Here is a 20,588-nt window from a genome sequence, read left to right as displayed (position 1 = left end):
CACATATCTGATTTAGATCTATTCTAGATCTAGACGTAATCTATATAAGAGTTACGTAAATATATAACCAAAGCTTAGATAATCTATCAATTAACTTTAAGAAACATTAAATTTAATAAACAACTCAGTTATTGGTACACTAAGGCTGACTACGCCATGTTTTTTTTTACTCTAATTTATAGCCAAATTTAAATTTATTTCATTTTTTACTTGAAACATGATAAAGATCAAATTAGTGTTTTCCCTAATTCTTTTCTCAGCAATGTACATCAACTGTTAAATTTCTAGAAAAATCTTTAGAGCCGTTTTTGAGATCTGCATCCAGGTTCCACCCTCCATAAAGTTGTAACTTGAATAGAGGTATTGTAATAAAATTACATTACAAATATGGTTCTACACAATAAACCTAAAGATAGGGAAGAAGAGTAATGGTCACCAATGACAAAAAACAATACAGAATGCACTTCTAAAAAGCATTTCTAAAAAGAAAAAGCACTCCACTGCATTTCAATGCTCTTTAGAACTTTATAATAGGATTCATTCACTTAGCCAAGAAGCACCCAATCATTCTTAACATGTCAAGTAGATTACATATATGCATTGGGTGCAATTATCTTCTTTTTTGGAGGAACCATTGTGTATAATTATGATTTTTTTTCAAAGGAACCACTGGGAGTAATTACTTAATCTTTTTTGAAAGAGCCTCTGTAATTTATAAGATATGTAGATTTTAACTCTAACGAAGCTAGCAGCTATTGTTACTCTAAATATTTAGACGTGCATTGAACTGTTCAAAATACATTTATATGATCACCCAACTATTCTTCTATCAGAGCATGCTGCCTTTTATAGTCTCAAAAGAAATATAGATGTGCTGTATAGTCACGTAGGAGCAATCACCATTACACAAATCTTAAAATATATTGGTTAGACACTTAATATTAGCATGAGAATGCTAAGTTACTAAAGCATGCAACCCTTTGAATTACGTGTCTAAAGGAAGTATACATAATGACCACATGGAAACTTACCATTGGTTTTGGTCTTAGGGTTAGGGTTACTTTTCTCTTCCTTCACAGGCAATTCCTCTTTTAGTAACTTTCTCTTGACTTGGGGGCTTGATTGTTTCTGTACTTTCTCAGGACTGTCCACATCCTTGGATTCACTTTTCACATCAGCAAGATTTTCAATGTCCTTATTGTCATGAAAAATAGGATGTTTACATTTTGAAGCTAGACTGCTAAATGTACTTGTATTTTAATTGAAATAGAAACTTAGTTGTATAAAGTATTGATACATTGGAACATCATTATATAATTTTTATTTTACTTTTTACATAAATATAATAAAAAAAATAATTTTTATTTTAAGAAATTCTGATTAAAAAAAAAGTTAAGTCTAGTTTAAAAAAGAATTGTTAATTGAAATACAATTGTTTAAATATGAACCGATGTACAAATATATTTGTTTACTTTACAAAACTTCAGATGTACCTCTGTGTCCATATCCTCTTCTACCCTCTCTTCTTTTTCTTTGTCAGTGCTCTTTCTTTGCTTTAATTTGCGATCTTGTTTTCCTGGCTTTGACTCCTTTCTCTTATCACTTTTAGCCTTGACAGAGATCTCTTCAGCATCATCTTGAGCAGGCTTCAATTTCTTACTGTCTTTGGCATCTTCAGCAGGGGAGAGCACTTGAGATTTTCGTTTCCTAGAACTTAAAGTGTGAGCTGGGAGCTCAGCTGGAAGAGTTGAATAGAATTGTAGACAATACTAACAGTTCAAAACTTTTTGAGTTGTCAAATATTTTTTACACTGATTATTTTTTATTCCATTTAGCTTATTACAGCAACTATAACACAGATATAAAAAAATTGCTGTTGAATCCTCTAAACCTACATCCCAAGAATGCTAGAGAACAACAAAAGCCCAGAACAACAACAATTTTAATTTTTAGACACTTGTTCATGAGTATTGATAATAAAATATGGGCAAGACATTATTCATGAATTAGTTAAACGTGCGTGAGTCCCAACTAAAGTATAATTTCACGATTTAACTGTACTTGGTTTAACATAAATGCAACATAATCCTTGTCACGAAATCGATACTGTGACCTAATTCTACTTCTTTCCAGAAACTGGGGTCAGGTCAAAGAAGTTGAAGAACAAACACGTCTTATCCAATCAGAGAAAGAAGTCAGGAAAAAAGTTGCATACATCAGTTTCTAGAAGGTCATAGTTAATAAAATATTTAGAATAGAAGTTTTTACATTTTAGGATTCTGGAAAATACGGTTTTAAATAGTATAAATTGGGGGAAAGCAAGTTAGCCGGGGTCCTTGCATTGTAACGGTCCTTGCATTGTAACGTCCTGGCACTGTAATGTGTTCTTAAACAGTTGCGAATCCAGTAGTTGAAGTAAAAGTAGAAAGTTGAATATTAACAAGATATTTATGTCAAGTTGTTGTTACATTGAAAATCTATGTATTGTTGGAATTATTAGTTTGAAGAAGCTAATAAAGTAGAAAAAAAAGAACAGAAGTTTTTTTCAGTGTATTTTCAAGCTTTATATATATTTATGGCAAGTGTTTTGGTTTGTGCAAATATTACTATAATAAAAAAGAAAAGATACCTAATGTATTGGAAGAATAATAAATATTACATCATCAATAAGTATTGGCACTAGAGAAACAGAAATCATCACAATCCCAAGCTAAGCATTTGTAACTGATACAATGAGATTATGGAATTTAAAATATATCTTTGTATTTCCAGATTACGTCTGATCACCTAAATTCCACCGTATTCCCAGAGATACACATTTAAGTGAAGAAACAGAACAGAAATCTTCTTAACAAAATAAAACATTTTTATTCCTCAACTTGGAATCACAAAAATATTGAAAATATTTCAACATGTTCATGTCCATTACTATGCTAACTACCATAAACAAACACACATTAATACTCTATGGCCAAATCACAAGGTCCTCATGGGTCACAAAATCCTGCCTTCGTGGAAAAAGACCAGGAACAAGAAGAAGAGGCAGAGAAAGCAATGGGAAGACAGCATCAAAGAATGGACGCGGGCCTGTCATTGAAAGAGGTTCTATCCAAGGCAAAAGACAGGAATGGATTAAGACGTTCAACAAATCTTGTGTAGTGCCCCAAAATATAGGTGAAGGTGAGTATGCTTCTACTTATAAAGATCCAGCACAAAAAATAGTTTAGGTATCCTGGCTGAATTGTCAACTATTAAGCAACAGAACCAAGGGGCTCAATTTCTATAACTGAAGTGAAGATTTTAGTGTCCTTGAGTTTGACAGCTGTTCTAATATTATACCTATTCACTGTATTATATCTTTTCTTCAAGTATTATACCCATTCTTATAGCAGTATACCTGTTCTACTATTAATCCAGCTGTCTTTATAGTAAGGTGTCGTGGCTGAGTGTTTAAGCGATAGGCTTCTGCAAATAGGGGTCCTGGGTTCGAATCTCGGTGAAGACCGGGATTTTGAATTCTGGTATTTTTACGGCCCCCCCTGAGTCCACCCAACTTGAATGGGTATCTAACATAAGTTGGGGAAAGCAAAGGTCATTGCGCAGGCCACATGACATCCTCATTATCCATCAGCCAAATAACATTTAATTATTTTCACACCAACTGCACTATAGATTGCAATATCAGAAAGGGGCACTTTACTTTTTTTTTTCTTGTATTATATCTATTCAACAACTTCTTCTTCTTTTAGTATTTTACCTATTCAACTATTAATTCACCTGCTGCTCATTTATTATTATGCCTAACCAATCCTTATTCCACCTTTTCTTTGAGAATTATACCTATTATACCTATTAATGAATTAATTTACCTGTTTTTCTCTTATAAAATCCACCTGGAGTTTTTTCAGGTGTAACAGATACATCACTTTCATTAGAAGATCCTTTCTTGACTTCAGGTGTAACAGATACATCACTTTCATTAGAAGATCCTTTCTTGACTTCAGGTGTCTTTGGTGTTATGGCCACATTGTTGTCTTTGTCTTGCTCAATGGCCTGCACATGGAGAAAACAAAAAACAATTCCAGACTTAGTTTGAAAAAGAGAACGAGATAAAACTACCAGCTTGACACTAGCAATACTTAAGATGTTTATGTTCACATGCGATATTTGCATGTGGAAGAGAAGCTTTCAAATGGTATTAACAACAGAAATGGTTGTCTATAGTCTTTGAAATGTCTTTTGTGACATATATGAACTATCTGTTGTCATGGAAAGTTTTGGGAAGAGTGTGGGTTATCAACTACACATATACAAATCTTGAGCCCTGATGGAGACTCAAAGCCAATGGGTCTTAAATTAGAATTTGGTGAAAATTAGGATTTTGACTATTGACTAAGTCCACCCAACTCCAATAGATATGTGGTTGAATGGTAAAGTACTTAATTTCCAATTGCCATCTTCAGGGAGACAGAAATTAGTTCCATAGACAAAATTCTTAAAATTTATCTTTAGCAATGTAAGAAATATTAAGAATAGCACAAGTTTAACAGCAAGAACAAGTCAACCTGCCATTATACTATGATTCAATGCAAGACAAACAATCTTTTGGAGAAACTAACAGTTCATGAAAGTAGGTGCACAGAGAGTGTGTGATAGCAATTTGTATTAAAACTAAACTGTGATAGAAGGAAATAAAGTGGAAAATAGATCTTTTCAAAATATAACGAACACCTTTGGAGAGGGTTTAGCCTTCTCGCTATCTTCGCTCTTGTGTTCCACAATCTCTTCACATTCATCATCACTTTCGATGACACACTTTTTGTTTGACCTTTTTCTAACTTTTATGGGTGAATCATCAAGGATTGTTTCTGTTGCCTCTTTATTATCAGTTTGTTTCTTCTCTCTAACTGGGCTCCTACTTTGCTTTTCTTCCGTTTGTTGAATTTTCTTTTCATCTTTTGTCTGTATCTTTGTTAGAACTTTCTTTGTTCTATTGTTGATCAATCAGTTGCAAAAAAGAAAACAATAAATCATCAGTACATTAAAGCCAATGATGTTTTTTTTATTTTTTTATTTTCTTGTTTCAAAAATGTAAGAAATTTAGTTTAAAATTTTTAAGTCAACTATATTAATCACAGCCTACCCGTTCTCTTCCTTAATAGTTGATTTAGGATTTTCATCAGGTTTTGTCTTCACGTCTGCTAGCTCCTTTTTCACTTCTGCTACCTCCTTTTTTACTTTTGTTACATCTGTGGCTGATAATATTTTGGACTCCTTAGAAGTATTTTTTGGGTTAGGATTAGGTTCCTTTTTGAAAAATGATCTAAAAAAAAAAAAGAGACAGAAAATGATTGCAGCAAAGAATAGTAACCTTTTTTTACACAGACTTTATCCAAAATATCTATAGATATATAAATAGTTCTACTTTTTTTTTTCAAGTGAATTTTTTTAGAAAATTAAAAAAAAAACAGCCATCAAAATAACTTAAGAACATTGCAAAGCCCTCAAGAATTTTTTTATCTTGATAATGTAAGCTTGTTTTGTTTATATGCAGCCTATAGCCCAGGTAAGAGGTAAGAGTGGTGAAACGCCTGACTTCCGAATTTCAGCATCTTTAGAAGATATAGGTTTTGGTGTAGCCAAATAGGAAGCTGAAGGGTGAAGCAAGTAGACAGATCATTTGGGAGCACGGTGACAGAGTAATAAAGCACTTAACTACCAAAATGATGTATAATTCTGAAATCTTACATTTACTTTTCATGGGTGCCAATCTTGCTGGATAAATGAAGAAGAGGTTGTGCTAGCCATAGAAATATTATACTTGTAACTTATTTCCCTTAAATCTATAGGCATTAAAGGGAACATTTAACTGTTACCAAGAAAGTAGACTGACATACAAGAAATGCAAAAATTATTCCAATGTAGACAGAATCTGGCTATGACAAGCCTATTAAAAGCCTAACTATAATCATATATTATATTCTAAAAACAATAAAGTAACAGATTCTCATTCAAGAAAGAATATTATTACGTCCTATAGCCCAAACCTCCAGCAGGGTGGCAAAGGATGATGGCATTAGGGATTCAAACCCCAGACCGTTGTGTTGACAATCCAAAGCGAATATTACACAACCAGCTAGCCATCCATTGTCTGTGACACAAATACAGAAAAAAAAAAGATAAATAGGTCTAGGGTTAGAGAGGAACGAAAGTAGATTCTATCTGTTGAATAAGTTAACTTGTATTGTGCAAGAAGAAATAAAAGTCTTTAAGTCACTTGGTGCTCCCCAAACATCTCAAAGTTTAAACGTCTAGAACAGTGATTCCAAAAGTGGTCTATATAGACCCCCAGGGGTCTACAAAGACTTCCAAGGGGTCTATGAAAGTGAAAAAACAAATTGGGGGTCTATGAGATGTCCACGGAGGTCTACGATAATAGATTTCATTGAAGCAGGTCATGACTTTAATTTTCACATCATATTAATGTAATTCTTCACACTAATATATAATGTGTACATCACATTAATGTAATTCTTCACACTAATATATCATTTGTTAATCCTTTAAATATTTATCCTACTATCCAAATGAAAAATTGTTGTATTTATTTTCAATACTTATTTCAATCACTTCATTTTGTCTACATGTAAGTAATGTTTAGCAAAAAGAAATGTAAACTGTTTAGTGTTGATTAGGTATTTAAAATTGTTCATTCCTTCCTTATCAAACATGCCAATTGCCTTTTTTATACCGATATGAAACTAATTACGCTAGAGGATCATCTGAGACAATGTCACTATGATAAAAAGATTTGAAAAACTTTCAAACATTCAAAGATAAAGTTCAGAATAGACCCACAAAATATGTTTTCGACATCATATAGAGAAGATGATGGTATGTGGGTGTCTTACAATATCTGTTTACTTATATCAAAATAGGGTGGTAGTGGTTAAGCGCTTGGCATCCTAACCTGGGGTCCTGGGTTCGAATCTTGGTGAATTTTGAATGTCAGGATTTTTAGGGCTCCCCTGGGTCCACCCATGACCTCCGTGTCGAAGGTGCCGGTCCATCCAACTCTAATGGGTACCTGACTTAAGTTAGGAAAAGTAAAGGTGGTTGGTCGTTATGCTGGCCACGTGACACCCTGCTCGTTAACCGTTGGCCAAAGAAACAGATAATCTTAAAATCATCACACGGTCTGAAAGGGGAACTTTACTTTTTATGACCAAATACGTAAAACACTAAAAATAAAACATTTATTTTAACAGCCGTTGTAGTTGTAAAAACTGTTTTACATAATGCTACATCTGATATTATTAAAAGAATTGCTTTAAGCAACTCTACAGTTCAAAGACCATCGGTGGCATGAGTTATAAAATTAAAATCTTATTATGTAATTCTTTGCAAACGACATATATACAGTTTGGGATCAGCAGTGTCACAGGCTCTGACAGGGTGTAGTGATGTGTGCTGCAAACTGCATTAGGGTCGCTGGCTCCTTATTTTTACTCAGGGTTGACCCATAAAACATTTCCCATGTTTAAGTGCAAGGCAGGAGAGTTTTTGAATTCTGCTAGGTAGTCAACCAAGGCTAATGAGCCCTTCCTGCTTACTGGCTTCTCCCCTTCTCCTGGTAGTGATAACATCTTCGCAGACTCACTATTTGGCGCCACACATGAAAGATTAAGAAATACACGAAAAACTGCTCTTTGAGAAAATTTTAACAATGATACTTAAGGCAAATTAATTAGCTAATTAATATTGAATGTTTGAAGCACTACTTCATAGAACAACAAATTCCTATTTGAAACATAACATCCGTACCAACGGATGATAAATCTGCAAAAAGACATTTCCAGTGTGTTTGGTGATTCCAGCAATACATATTTATTTTTATATTAATTGGTTTCAAAAAACAATCTCTATAACTTAGTATGTAGCTTTAAATTAATTTTTCACTTTTCAACTCACTACAGATAGAAATAAGTTGTTAAAAAATGTTGATGAATTTGAACAAATGTGCAAATTAAGCAGGGGGTCTACCGAAAACCAGAAAATATGGCAAGGGGTCTACAAGACAAAAAAGTTTGGGAACCACTGGTCTAGAAGATTGATATGCAATAAAGATTCTAGATCTAGGTAGATCTAATGAATTCTAATAAATATATCTCAGATTTAACAATCACTTCTTTTTTTTTCCTTACTAAAAGACTAAAAACTAAAGACTTTAAAGTAGATGTAGATATATATATATATATATATATATGTATGTATGTATGTATGTGTGTGTGTGTGTGTGTGTGTGTGTGTGTGTGTGTGTGTGTGTGTGTGTGTGTGTGTGTGTGTGTGTGTGTGTGTGTGTGTGTGTGTGTGTGTGTGTGTGTGTGTGTGTGTGTGTGTGTGTGTGTGTGTGTGTGTGTGTGTGTGTGTGTGTGTGTGTGTGTGTGTGTGTGTGTGTGTGTGTGTGTGTGTGTGTGTGTGTGTGTGTGTGTGTGTGTGTGTGTGTGTGTGTGTGTGTGTGTGTGTGTGTGTGTGTGTGTGTGTGTGTGTGTGTGTGTGTGTGTGTGTGTGTGTGTGTGTGTGTGTGTGTGTGTGTGTGTGTGTGTGTGTGTGTGTGTGTGTGTGTGTGTGTGTGTGTGTGTGTGTGTGTGTGTGTGTGTGTGTGTGTGTGTGTGTGTGTGTGTGTGTGTGTGTGTGTGTGTGTGTGTGTGTGTGTGTGTGTGTGTGTGTGTGTGTGTGTGTGTGTGTGTGTGTGTGTGTGTGTGTGTGTGTGTGTGTGTGTGTGTGTGTGTGTGTGTGTGTGTGTGTGTGTGTGTGTGTGTGTGTGTGTGTGTGTGTGTGTGTGTGTGTGTGTGTGTGTGTGTGTGTGTGTGTGTGTGTGTGTGTGTGTGTGTGTGTGTGTGTGTGTGTGTGTGTGTGTGTGTGTGTGTGTGTGTGTGTGTGTGTGTGTGTGTGTGTGTGTGTGTGTGTGTGTGTGTGTGTGTGTGTGTGTGTGTGTGTGTGTGTGTGTGTGTGTGTGTGTGTGTGTGTGTGTGTGTGTGTGTGTGTGTGTGTGTGTGTGTGTGTGTGTGTGTGTGTGTGTGTGTGTGTGTGTGTGTGTGTGTGTGTGTGTGTGTGTGTGTGTGTGTGTGTGTGTGTGTGTGTGTGTGTGTGTGTGTGTGTGTGTGTGTGTGTGTGTGTGTGTGTGTGTGTGTGTGTGTGTGTGTGTGTGTGTGTGTGTGTGTGTGTGTGTACACACACACAGCTTTACTATATTATATATATATATATATATATATATATATATATATATATATATATATATTATATCTATATATATATATTTTCTTTTTGAAGTTTTTGCTTCTAGATCTAGATAGATCATATTATTATTAGACTAAAATACTAAAATATATAGATAGATTCTGTATCTGTAGATTTAAAACTAGATTATACTCAATTAAATATAGATAGTGACGGGAACTAAACTAACTTTTAAAAGTTAAACTAAAACTAGTTTTCAACTAAAATAAAGTAGTTAAACTATTAGTTTATCATGAATTTCAAAAGATAGTTAAACTAAACTAAAGAGAGTTAATTAAACTATAACAAACTATTCATAACTTCTTTTTTTTTTTTTGGGGGGGGGGGGTTGAACAAGACCTATATAGATATAATCATCCGACTGTATGCCTACAGTTCGATCTTATTCTTTTAACATTCTAGTAGATATTATATATATATATATATATATATATATATTATATATATTATATATATATATATATGTGTGTGTGTGTGTGTGTGTACAGCTCTACTATATTATATATATATATATATCTAGATTTTTTTCTTTTTGAAGTTTTTGCTTCTAGATCTAGATAGATCATATTATTATTAGACTAAAATATATAGATAGATTCTGTATCTGTAGATCTAAAACTAGATTATACTCAATTAAATATAGATAGTGATGGGAACTAAACTAACTTTTAAAAGTTAAACTAAAACTAGTTTTCAACTAAAATAAAGTAGTTAAACTATTAGTTTATCATGAATTTCAAAAGATAGTTAAACTAAACTAAAGAGAGTTAATTTAACTATAACAAACTATTCATAACTTTGGGAGGGGAGGGGGGGTTGAACTAGACCTATATAGATATAATCATCCGACTGTATGCCTACAGTTCAATCTTATTCTTTTAACATTCTAGTAATATTTATCTATAATAAAATCAGAAATAAAGAATATGTTTCTTACATAAACGTTAATGCACAATAAAATAAAATAATAATGTCTAAATAAATATGTGTGTTTGTATTTTTGCCTTGAATTAAAACCTTTAGAAAAAGAGTGGTACCCTTTTTTAAAAAAATATATTAACTTATTATATAACAGAAAATCTTGCTTATACCGGTAAAGTTTAAAATCTCATTAAATAACATAGATTTAGAATTTCATATTTAGATCTAATAACCAAAGAAATAGAAACGAAATCATTGGAGTTTTAAAAACATTGGACCTGTATAACTATTTTATAGTGTAAAATACATGCTTGACTAACCATGCCGTTAAACACACAAGGGAAAAAAAACAGGGTGGTCTTGTCATTATGGACTGCACACTCAGTACACTATATATGCCTACACGTGTACGTCTATCTGGCCAGATTGTTACAATCAGTCAGACACACCGTCTATTACTTTCAGTGTGTTATTTCTTGTCTGACCACTCCACATTAAGCAAACACTATTGCATAACGTGTAATGAAAAAAATGCAGGGTAGTCTTGTAGTATCATCTGGGAGCGCATGAGGCACCCTGACCGCACTTCCCCGTGGTGGAGGCTGTCCAGGCCTGAGCAAGCTATTATAGCACAGTGCAGGACAGGCCACTGTCCTGTTGGCTCATATTTCTCGCGGCTATGGCCAAATTTTGGCTCACGGTGCCCCCGCTGCGGGGAAGAAGAGGAAACCGTGCCTCATATTCTGTTTGACTGCCCCAGACTTGCAGATCTCCATCTCGACAGGTCTGGGAAACTTAAAATTTATGCATTACGCAAGACAGCAGGGTTTCTGTCCAGGGCTTTTGCAAGAGAGGATTTGAGCCTCTCAAGCCCTTACTCTAATGGAGTTTGATGATGATGATGATGTAGTATCATCGACTACACACGTACTTCGTACAGTACACTAGGCCAACATGTGTATGTCTAGCTGACCAGGTTGTTAAAACCAGTTGGATACAGTCTATTTACTTAATGGTCAGAGAGGGTGTGGATTAAGATTTTTTTTCAAGAGTTGGTTATCCTAATGCCTTTAGAGCTATATAGGCTTAGCTGTTGATTTAGACTTAGATCTCAATAATAAGTCTTAAGACTTAATGTTCCTGCAGTTAAAAAAAATTATTGTTTGCGCAAATGAATTGATCAAAACCACTAAATACTGACCTAACCCACTAATCTGACTCCCACTTTATACAGAAATTACACCACTATGTGGCTCACAACCCCATTCCTTATATTGCATAGAAGCTTTTGGCAAAAAAGGCTTAACATTTTATAATACAACTACTTTCAATTGCAAATACTTACTCCCATAATCAATAACTTCTACCAGCATCTTATTTTACCCTCTTCAAATTCAGACTGACTAAATAGTTGTTAACTGCATCAATTTTTTGATAATCAAAGTTATTGATATCACATGACCAGAGAACAGGAATGTGCATTTCAATCCTAATCACATGTTGAAAAGTTTTACAAATTTTAATTAAACCTTTTAGTTAGTAACTAAAAAAAAATTAATTAAACTACGATTTTAACTAAACTTTTTTATTCTAGCTAAACAATGGCCTTAACTATTTTTTTTAGTTAAACTAATAGTTTCTAACTTTTTTAATTAACTTTTGCCCATCACTAAATATAGATATCTAGATTATCTAGAATACTAATATAGATATAGATGATAGATCATACAATCAAAATAGATTTTGCTAAAATTGTATAACTATATTTAGATACGAAAATGGAAATATTGGAAACAATAGTAGTAGCTCCATTGAAAGGTGAAGATAACTTAACACATAATGATAACAAAATTAAAGCTAACATTCTAAATAAACACTTCGCATCAGCATTCTCAGCCCCAGCAAGAAGATAGGACATAAAGAAGTACAAGAAAAAGAGTTCCAAAACTATTAGCCAACATAAAACCAAATAAAGCTTCTGGACCTGATGGTATTCCAGCTGGATTGCTCAAAGAGCTTGTTGAGATGTCCAAATGGTTTGAGATAAATCCCTTTTACCTTTGACATGGAAAAGGATGGAAGAAGGATTGGCTCTTCATCTTCTGTCTGGAGACCCTGTCAACTAGATGGTCACTTAATCACATCCATTTATTCATGGGTCACAATCCCTTGTGCCAAGGCATTGGGTTCCCCCATACCATGCGAGGCCAGAGGCCAAGCCCACAAGCCACAAGGGGACAGACTCCATATACCCATAATGTACCATCAAAAAGAATATAAGACAGCGTGGTCACAGTGAGTCAACAGGACAGGGCTCCCAGACTTATGGCTTTTTGGGACTTGCCCCAGAACTCAAACCAATTTTCCATTTCTATTTTTTGAATTGCCAACAGAGCATGATGAAAACTCACAGCCTGCTCGGTAGGTGGTGTTGCCAATCACACCTATGTGGCTTTACAAAGCCAGTAGTACAGGTTTTGAGTCAATGACCTCAGCAATCTGTGTTGCACTAAAATCTCCCTTGCAGAGTCAATGACCTTAAGGCTTCACATATTGCCAGGGCCTCCACACCAAAACCAAAGATTTTAACTGAGTCAGAGCCAAGAAACTCAATGTAAGCTCCATAGCATCTCTTCCAGAGTCTATTGATGCCGACCCATCAGTATTATACAATGCAATTTTTTTAGATGTAGGCCATAGGTCCATATACAAATGATTTACCAAATTACATTAGTTCAGGAACAAAAGTCAGATTATTTGCAAACAATTGAATAATAAAAGTACAATAAAAACAACACAAGATACAGAAATTTTACAATGACAAAGAGAATTAGATGAATTACATTTACAGAAATGGGAATATCCTAATAAAACTGTCTTTCCACCCAGGAAAAATTTGTTATTTAGAAATTAAGAGTAACACAAAAAAAAAACTGTTACACAGACTAAAACTCAAAATATCTAGGTTTAAAAATAAATGAAAAGTTATCATGGAACCCCCATGCCCATATAGTCAATTTAGATGAAATTTTTATAAATCAACAAGGAAAATAAAACTAAAATGCTATTAAACCTTAGTTAGGCCAATTTTGCTAATTTTAGAATATGCATCCTCAATCTGAGACTCCTCAATTCAGGCAAACATAAAGAAACTGGAACAGATAACAGATGCAATATAGATAGTAAGTTGAGTAAGATTTAGGTTGAGTAAGATTTAGATCTTTAATGGGAATATTCACATTTGTCATGATTTGATTAGAGTAACACCTTTAGTAAATTTTGTAAAATCACTAGGTTTAAATTTAGAGACACTTCAATACAGAAGAATAAAAAGTAAAGTAGATCTACTCTAGAATAATCTAGAGTAGTCTAGTCTAGAGTCTAGGTATATATGATCTAACTCTATCTTTTCTAATTCTGGTGTATTAGTTACACACATCTTAATATTATAACAATTAATATTAATAAAAATTAAAGATCAGATTACAATTTACATCTAGATCTAGAATAAGTGATTTAACTCTAACTGCTAAAGTCTAGAATCTAGAAAATTATAAATTGATATATTAGAAATTGATGTGATTGATCTCTAAACTAGAATAACTAGATAGATCTAGTGACATCTAGTCTAGTGACAGCAGTGAGTTGAGTGAGACACTGAACAGCAAAGTGCATAGATATCACTGTCTGTCCACTATCATCACTGTCAACACCACTGTCACAACTTACGTCTTAGTCTAGATCTAGACAGATAGTTTATAGTAGCTAAGTAAGATTAGATTCTAGACTAGATCTAGACTCAAGGTCTAGTACTAGATCTAGAGTCAAGGTCTAGTACTAGAGTCTAGATCTAGATCTAACAGTAATACTCATGTGAGTATGACATAGTAATTAAATTACTACTCATACTCATAGTCTGTCTATGACAGTCTAAGTTCTAAGTCTAACTTCTAAGACTAAGTCTAGTCTAAATCTAATGAATTCTAATACTAAAGTAAAATGTCTAGTCTAATGTCACTTACGACACTTACGTTATTGATTTTTGCATGTTGGATGATGTTCAACTTCAAGTCGTACTTGTAGATCTACACACTGTCTTAGTCTTGGTTTAGCGACAGTGTCAGTCTGAATCTATTCACACTATTAACCCTATTGATTATTGATCTATTTAAATCTATTATTCTATAAAATATTCTATATAGTTAATATTATAATATAGACATAGATCTACTAGAATCTAGTGATAGACATACTGAATACTGTCACATAGATCTAGAAAATCTAGATAACTCTTAGTTTACTCTAGTCAGTCTAGTCACGTCAATCTATTATCTAATTATCTAGATATCTAGAGACACTCAAACAGAGTTGACTGAGATCTAGATTCTAGAATCTAGCCCTAGCCCTAGGACGACTAGGTCAACTGTATTCGACCGTCAATCTGCTAACTACTAGATCTAGAATCTAGATCTACTAGATTTTTTATTTTTATCTAGAGTCAATCTAGACTCTAGACTTACTAGAAGTATATAGAGATTTGTAGATCTAGATAAAGTAAATTTCTAATTTAGATCTAGATCTAATTCTAAATCTAAAAATAATAATAATGCAAAAATTAAATCCCGCCAACAGTCACAATAACAACATAATCCGAGACCGGAAATCGGTATGCAATAACAAAGGTTGGCATTTTTCTTTTTGAATTATTAAATCATATTGCACTTGATAACGAACGACCACAATGCATTTTATTCCAACCCAGTGGCGCTACAGCACATGAAGGGCTTTGGCCTACTTCAACACATCCTTCCATTCAGATCTCTCCTGTGCCTTTCGTCTCCACGCCCTAACTCCAAGCTGTTGCAAATCTGCCTCCACATCATCAATCCATCGCATTTGGGGTCTGCTTTTGGGTCGCCTGCCTTTTATTAGTATCCTCTTCTTATATAACACAGACGTTACTTCAAAAAAGAAGATGATTACGTCCTACGCGTCATGCATGCTAACCAAGTCACTGGTTTTACTGGCTGGCAATGGGCAGGGGATTGATGCCTGTATTTTTTTAGGTTTAGATCCACCCGAGCTTGATCAGTGTAGTCAAATTGTGTTTTGGGGTTACGTGCAAAGGGAGTCTGGAATTTAATCCCCCATCAAATAAAAAAAACTAAAGGGAAACTACAGAAACTAAACTCCATTATTGTGATTGCAATGGGGTGAGATTAAGCCCTCTCCAATAAAAAAAAAATAATAAAAAAATAAAGCAAAACTGAAGTTACCAAATTCCATGAACGTATCCTAGTGGGGGTTTGATGATAACTTACCCACTCAAAAAAAAAAAAGTGAACCAAATTATAGACACAAATTTCATGGGCGCAGCCAAGAGGCATTTTGAGGCTGAAGTCCTCCCTCCAATAAAGAACAAAATAAGCATGGTCTAAAATATTTCTCACTTTGATCTGTATTAATAAAGCTAGTATACGATAATTGAAGCCATGGGCTGTGAAAACCTAAAGCAAACAACAATCATTTAATTCCGAGGACGTATTAGATACGGTGTTGGTCGAGGTTTAATCTTTCCCAAAATAAAACATTTCACACATTGATCTGTTTTCGTACCAATCGCTGCAATGGGTTCCGGGGAATATCAAAGCTGATAATTTACCTGCATAGCAGGATAATGCATTTTTTAAAGATTCTAATCTACTTACTTAGACTTAGATCCTTCCGCGCCTTTCAGCGCATTGGGCGCAAGCTGTCTCCATAAAGATATGTCACTAGCAATGTCTGACACCTCTTCCCACCTGGTGACCACTGCTCTGAAGTCCTCTACGAAAGTGTGGCGCCAAGTTCTTTGAGGACGTCCCTGTTTGCACTTTCCTCGTATTGGCCTCCTGTCATCGCATCATGCGTAATTCATTTTGTCGGAGAACATGTCCAGGTCCAGCAAACCTCATGCGACGTTCTGTAACAACCTCATTAAGTAGTCGAATCCCAGTTCGGCATAGGATTTCCTTGATTGAGACCCGATCTCTATAACTGACTCCTAAAATCCGTCTTAGCCATTTTTGTTAAGCCACAATAAGTCTTTTCTCAATTTTGACTTCCATGTTTCGCATGCTGCATGCATACGTTGCTGTTGAGATGACGATTGTATTGAGTAGGTGTATATTTGTCTCCAATCCAGTAGCTGGGCTTGTCCAAATAGGCTGCAGCTTTTGGAAAATGCTCCCTCCCTTTCCTATTCGGCACGCTACGTCATGGTAGGCATCCTCATCCTTTGTTATGATGCTGCCTAGGTATGTGAACTTGCCCATCTCTTCAAGCTTTGACTCGCCAAGTCTGACGTGGGCACCCTTTGCCTTATATTCCACTTGCACAATTTTAGTCGTATCCAAGTTGTATGCATTTGTTTGTAGTCCTGAATAGTGCAACATCGTCGGCGATTCATCAACTTTTGGCACTTTTTATTATAAACCATGGCATGGTTATGAGCGTACTCAAGTTGCCTGCCCTCTTCTTTTAAAGATAAGGTAGACTTCTCAAGAAATTGTAGCCATGTGTTGTTTGAAGCCAGTCCAGCTATGAAAGCATCTTGTGTTAATATTAGAAGATATTACGTCATTGTTTGTTGTTTATGTTTTATGCGAAAGCAAAGAATCGGACGGAAATAAAAAGTTAGTTATATATGTCTACCTTGATCAAGACAGTCTCGTTATTATCATATACAATGCCTTTTGGTATATCCTCAGCTAGTGAAGTATTACAGAAACGTGCTTATCAAGTATTCGGAGACATCCCAGGTGTACATATCATGTCAGATGACATGCTGATTGCAGCAAAAGATGAAAAAGAACATGATCAAATTTTTGAAAATGTTCTGGAGAGAGCTAGAAAGAACAATGTAAAGTTCAACAAGAACAAGATACAATATAAACTTTCTGGTGTTAATTATCTCGGAAGACAAATTGGAGCAGATGGTATTCGTCCAGATCCAGCTAAAATCAAAGCAATAATGGAGATGCCAGCACCAACAGATCGAACAGGAATTCAAAGACTGCTAGGGATGTTGAACTTTCTGTCAAGTTTCATTCCAAACATGTCAACAATTACCAGTCCATTGCGTGAATTGCTAAAGAAGGATGTATTGTGGCAGTGGAATGCAGAGCAAGAAAATGCTTTCCAACTAATAAAGAAAACACTTAGTGAAGCTCCAGTTCTGCAATCGTTTAACCCTGAAAAGCCAGTTACTATTCAGTGTGACGCTTCTTCTAAAGGGTTGGGAGCATGTTTAATGCAAGAAGACAAACCAGTTGCGTATACGTCAAGATCATTGACAGAAACAGAGTGCAGATATGCACAAATAGAAAAGGAAATGTTAGCTATAGTGTTTGCAGCTGAACATTTTCACCATTATATTTTTGGAAGAACTGTGACTGTACAATCAGATCACAAACCTTTGCAAACTATTGTGACTAAGCCTTTACATAAGATTTCACCAAGACTTCAGTTGATGATGTTAAGACTGTTGAGATATCAATTAACAGTAATTTACACTCCAGGTTCAAAAATGCAAATAGCTGATACGTTATCGCGTGCGTACATCAATGATCAAGAACAATCAAATTCAAATGATGACATGGTTATGAGAATTCATAGCGCAACAGCACAGTTTCCGGGAATCAGAAGATTATTGAAATTAGAAGGAAAACTGAATCTGATGCTAAATTAAAACTTGTAATGAATTATGTCAGAGAAGGTTGGCCAAAGATAAAAACTCAAGTTCATGAAACAGTGAAAGTGTATTGGTCATTTAAAGACAGTATTCATGAAGAGAATGGAATATTGTTTTATGAGAACAGAATTATAATTCCTTCAAGTATGAGAAATGAAATTCTCGACAAGTTGCACATAGGTCATTTTGGTCTTGAGAAAACCAGATCGAAGGCAAAACAGAGTGTGTTTTGGCCAGGATTGTCTAAAGATATTTTTTCGACAATAATGAAATGCGCAACATGTGCAACGTTCAAAAGAAATAATGTGAAGGAAAAATTGCTACCTCATGCTGTACCAGACAGACCATGGAAAAAGGTTGCGACAGATTTGTTTGAATGGCGAAACAATGACTATTTGCTAGTTGTGGACTATTTCTCCAAATATCCTGAAATAAAACGACTAGAGAACAAAACAGCAGAATGTGTTATCAGGGCAATGAAAGGTATTTTTGCTAGACATGGCATACCAGAAGAAATAGAGAGCGACAATATGCCATTCAATAGCTATCATTATAGAGAGTTTGCTTCTGAATGGGGTTTCAAGATAACAGCATCAAGTCCCAGATACCCTAAATCAAATGGACAAAGTGAGGTGTATGTTGGTATCGTAAAGCAGATATTCAACAAAGCATACAAAAGTGGGAAAGATCCATATCTCGCTATGCTCGAGTATAGAAATACTCCGATAAGCGGACTGCTTTATTCGCTATCACAACTGCTGATGAGTAGAAGACTCAGGGACATCATTCCAACTGATCCCAAACTATTGAAACCATCGGTGGCTGAAAATGCAGAGACATTACTCAACGAACGACAGAGGAAAAGCAAAGTGAGGTACGATGCAAAAGCAAGGTTACCTAAAGACTACTCTGTCGGGGAGAAGGTGAGAGTTCGTCTAGGACAAACATGGCAGAAAGCAGTCGTCATTAAGAAACATCCATCACCCAGATCTTACATCATAAAGACAAATGATGGGAAAACATACAGACGAAATCAACGGTTTTTAAACAAGAGCTACGAAGAAGACATCTCTGGGTACTATGACACCGACGAAGACAATGAACAGCAAACTGTTAGAACAAAAGAAACAGACAATTATAAACCAACATCTAGAGAACTTGCTGTGCCGGTCAAGACAGCCAGAAGTGGTCGAGTTGTCAATATTCCTTGTAAATATAAGTATTAAGAACTTTAAAAGGAAGGATGTGATGATAGCTTCAAAAGGAAGAATGTGTTAATATTAGAAGATATTACGTCATTGTTTGTTGTTTATGTTTTATGCGAAAGCAAAGAATCGGACGGAAATAAAAAGTTAGTTATATATGTCTACCTTGATCAAGACAGTCTCGTTATTATCATTATTAATTAGTAACGTCTACAGTAATTTATTATTAATCTGTGACTACAGAACACATCTCTTATGATAGACATAGTTAAGAGACGTGGATTTCACCTGATGGCAACACCCAGGATCAAACAGATCGTATAGGCTATTAATAAGATAAGACCACGAAGGACCATAGAGAACCACAAAGCACCAGCTGAGGACCAAATTACAACAGCACTAATAAAACATAGAGGAAAAGACCTGCATTGCCAGATATACTGACTAGTATCAAGAATTTGGGTTAGGATTAGGGTTAGTTAATTTGATAAGAAATAATACCAACAGAATGGGGGGAAAACACTCATAACTCCAAAAGTCTCCAATATACTAAAGAGGATCCAAAACTAAATTCCTATAATAGCAGACGAATCTCTGTCTTAAATAATGTGACTTATAAGATCCTATCTAAGCGTATAACTAAGAGAAGTGAACAATCTCCGAAAATTTTTTTAGGTGACTACAAATGTGGTTTCAGGCCCATTAGATCCACAACCAATCACATCTTCACACTACGATGTATATTAGAAAAATGCTATGAATGCAATATAGTAGGCCTAATATTCCAATCCACCAACTCTAGATTATAAAATAGCTTATGACAGTATAAAAAGGAAATATTTATATCACTTCATGATTTTTAAATACCCAACAAACCTACAAGACTTATACATAAGACATTAAACAACTAAAAAGTAAAGTGATAGTACAGAGATAACACTCACTGAGCATCAGTTTCTCTTTTTAGCATGAAAAACGATTTTTTTAGCCGCTTTGCAGCAGCACCAGAGTTTCCTCTCCGGGGCGCATTCCTGGGCCTTGGATAAAGGGGTCATGGGTGGCCCATGCGTCATGATCCCTCTCTCGACCTTGCTGATGTGATACAAAGGAACGCATCGCATTACATTTGGCACCAACTCAGTTGCAGAAGCTGCTGGAGGGAATTTCGTAGATGATACTCCCAACGCCTAAGGGGCTTCACTCCTGATTTCTCCTCGAGGTTGTCTCCTGAAGCGGGTGTTTGAAGTCAGAGTACCCGTCTCCTAGATGAACTGCCTTACTAGGCTGACGAGCTCCATCTGCCCGAAGCCCCCGGTTTTGTGGCGTCAGGTATCCGCCTTCACCCCTTCACCTGTTAGTAAGAGCAGTTTCGCCGGGCTTTAATATCTAAGCCACACGAGCAGGCCAGGTGCTGGACTTAGTTGACA

At 35.2% G+C, this 20,588-nt stretch overlaps 2 protein-coding genes across 5 annotated transcripts in view; one reads left to right on the top strand and one right to left on the bottom strand.

Moving 5' to 3' along the window:
* The window catches only part of LOC106068153 (DNA ligase 1-like), a 66,202-nt gene extending 51,329 nt beyond the window's left edge, over window positions 1–14,873 (bottom strand). For 2 of the 4 annotated variants that reach the window (XM_056022018.1, XM_056022021.1), the window contains exons 1-6: window positions 14,256–14,419; window positions 5,144–5,323; window positions 4,732–4,990; window positions 3,870–4,053; window positions 1,494–1,738; window positions 1,032–1,194 (exon numbers count right to left, since the gene is read on the bottom strand). In XM_056022018.1, the coding sequence (XP_055877993.1) occupies window positions 1,032–1,194; window positions 1,494–1,738; window positions 3,870–4,053; window positions 4,732–4,990; window positions 5,144–5,323; window positions 14,256–14,272 (1,048 nt within the window). In that variant the 5' untranslated portion in view covers window positions 14,273–14,419. The other 2 variants (XM_056022019.1, XM_056022020.1) reach the window with 2 other exon arrangements.
* The window catches only part of LOC106055673 (60S ribosomal protein L3-like), a 185,617-nt gene that overhangs the window by 127,197 nt on the left and 37,832 nt on the right, over window positions 1–20,588 (top strand). The gene's annotated exons all lie outside the window — the stretch shown is intronic.

This window comes from Biomphalaria glabrata, chromosome 2 (genome assembly GCF_947242115.1).
Source record: "Biomphalaria glabrata chromosome 2, xgBioGlab47.1, whole genome shotgun sequence".
NCBI classification, from domain to species: Eukaryota; Metazoa; Mollusca; class Gastropoda; family Planorbidae; genus Biomphalaria; species Biomphalaria glabrata.
This window is presented reverse-complemented; position numbering and strand designations above follow the sequence as displayed.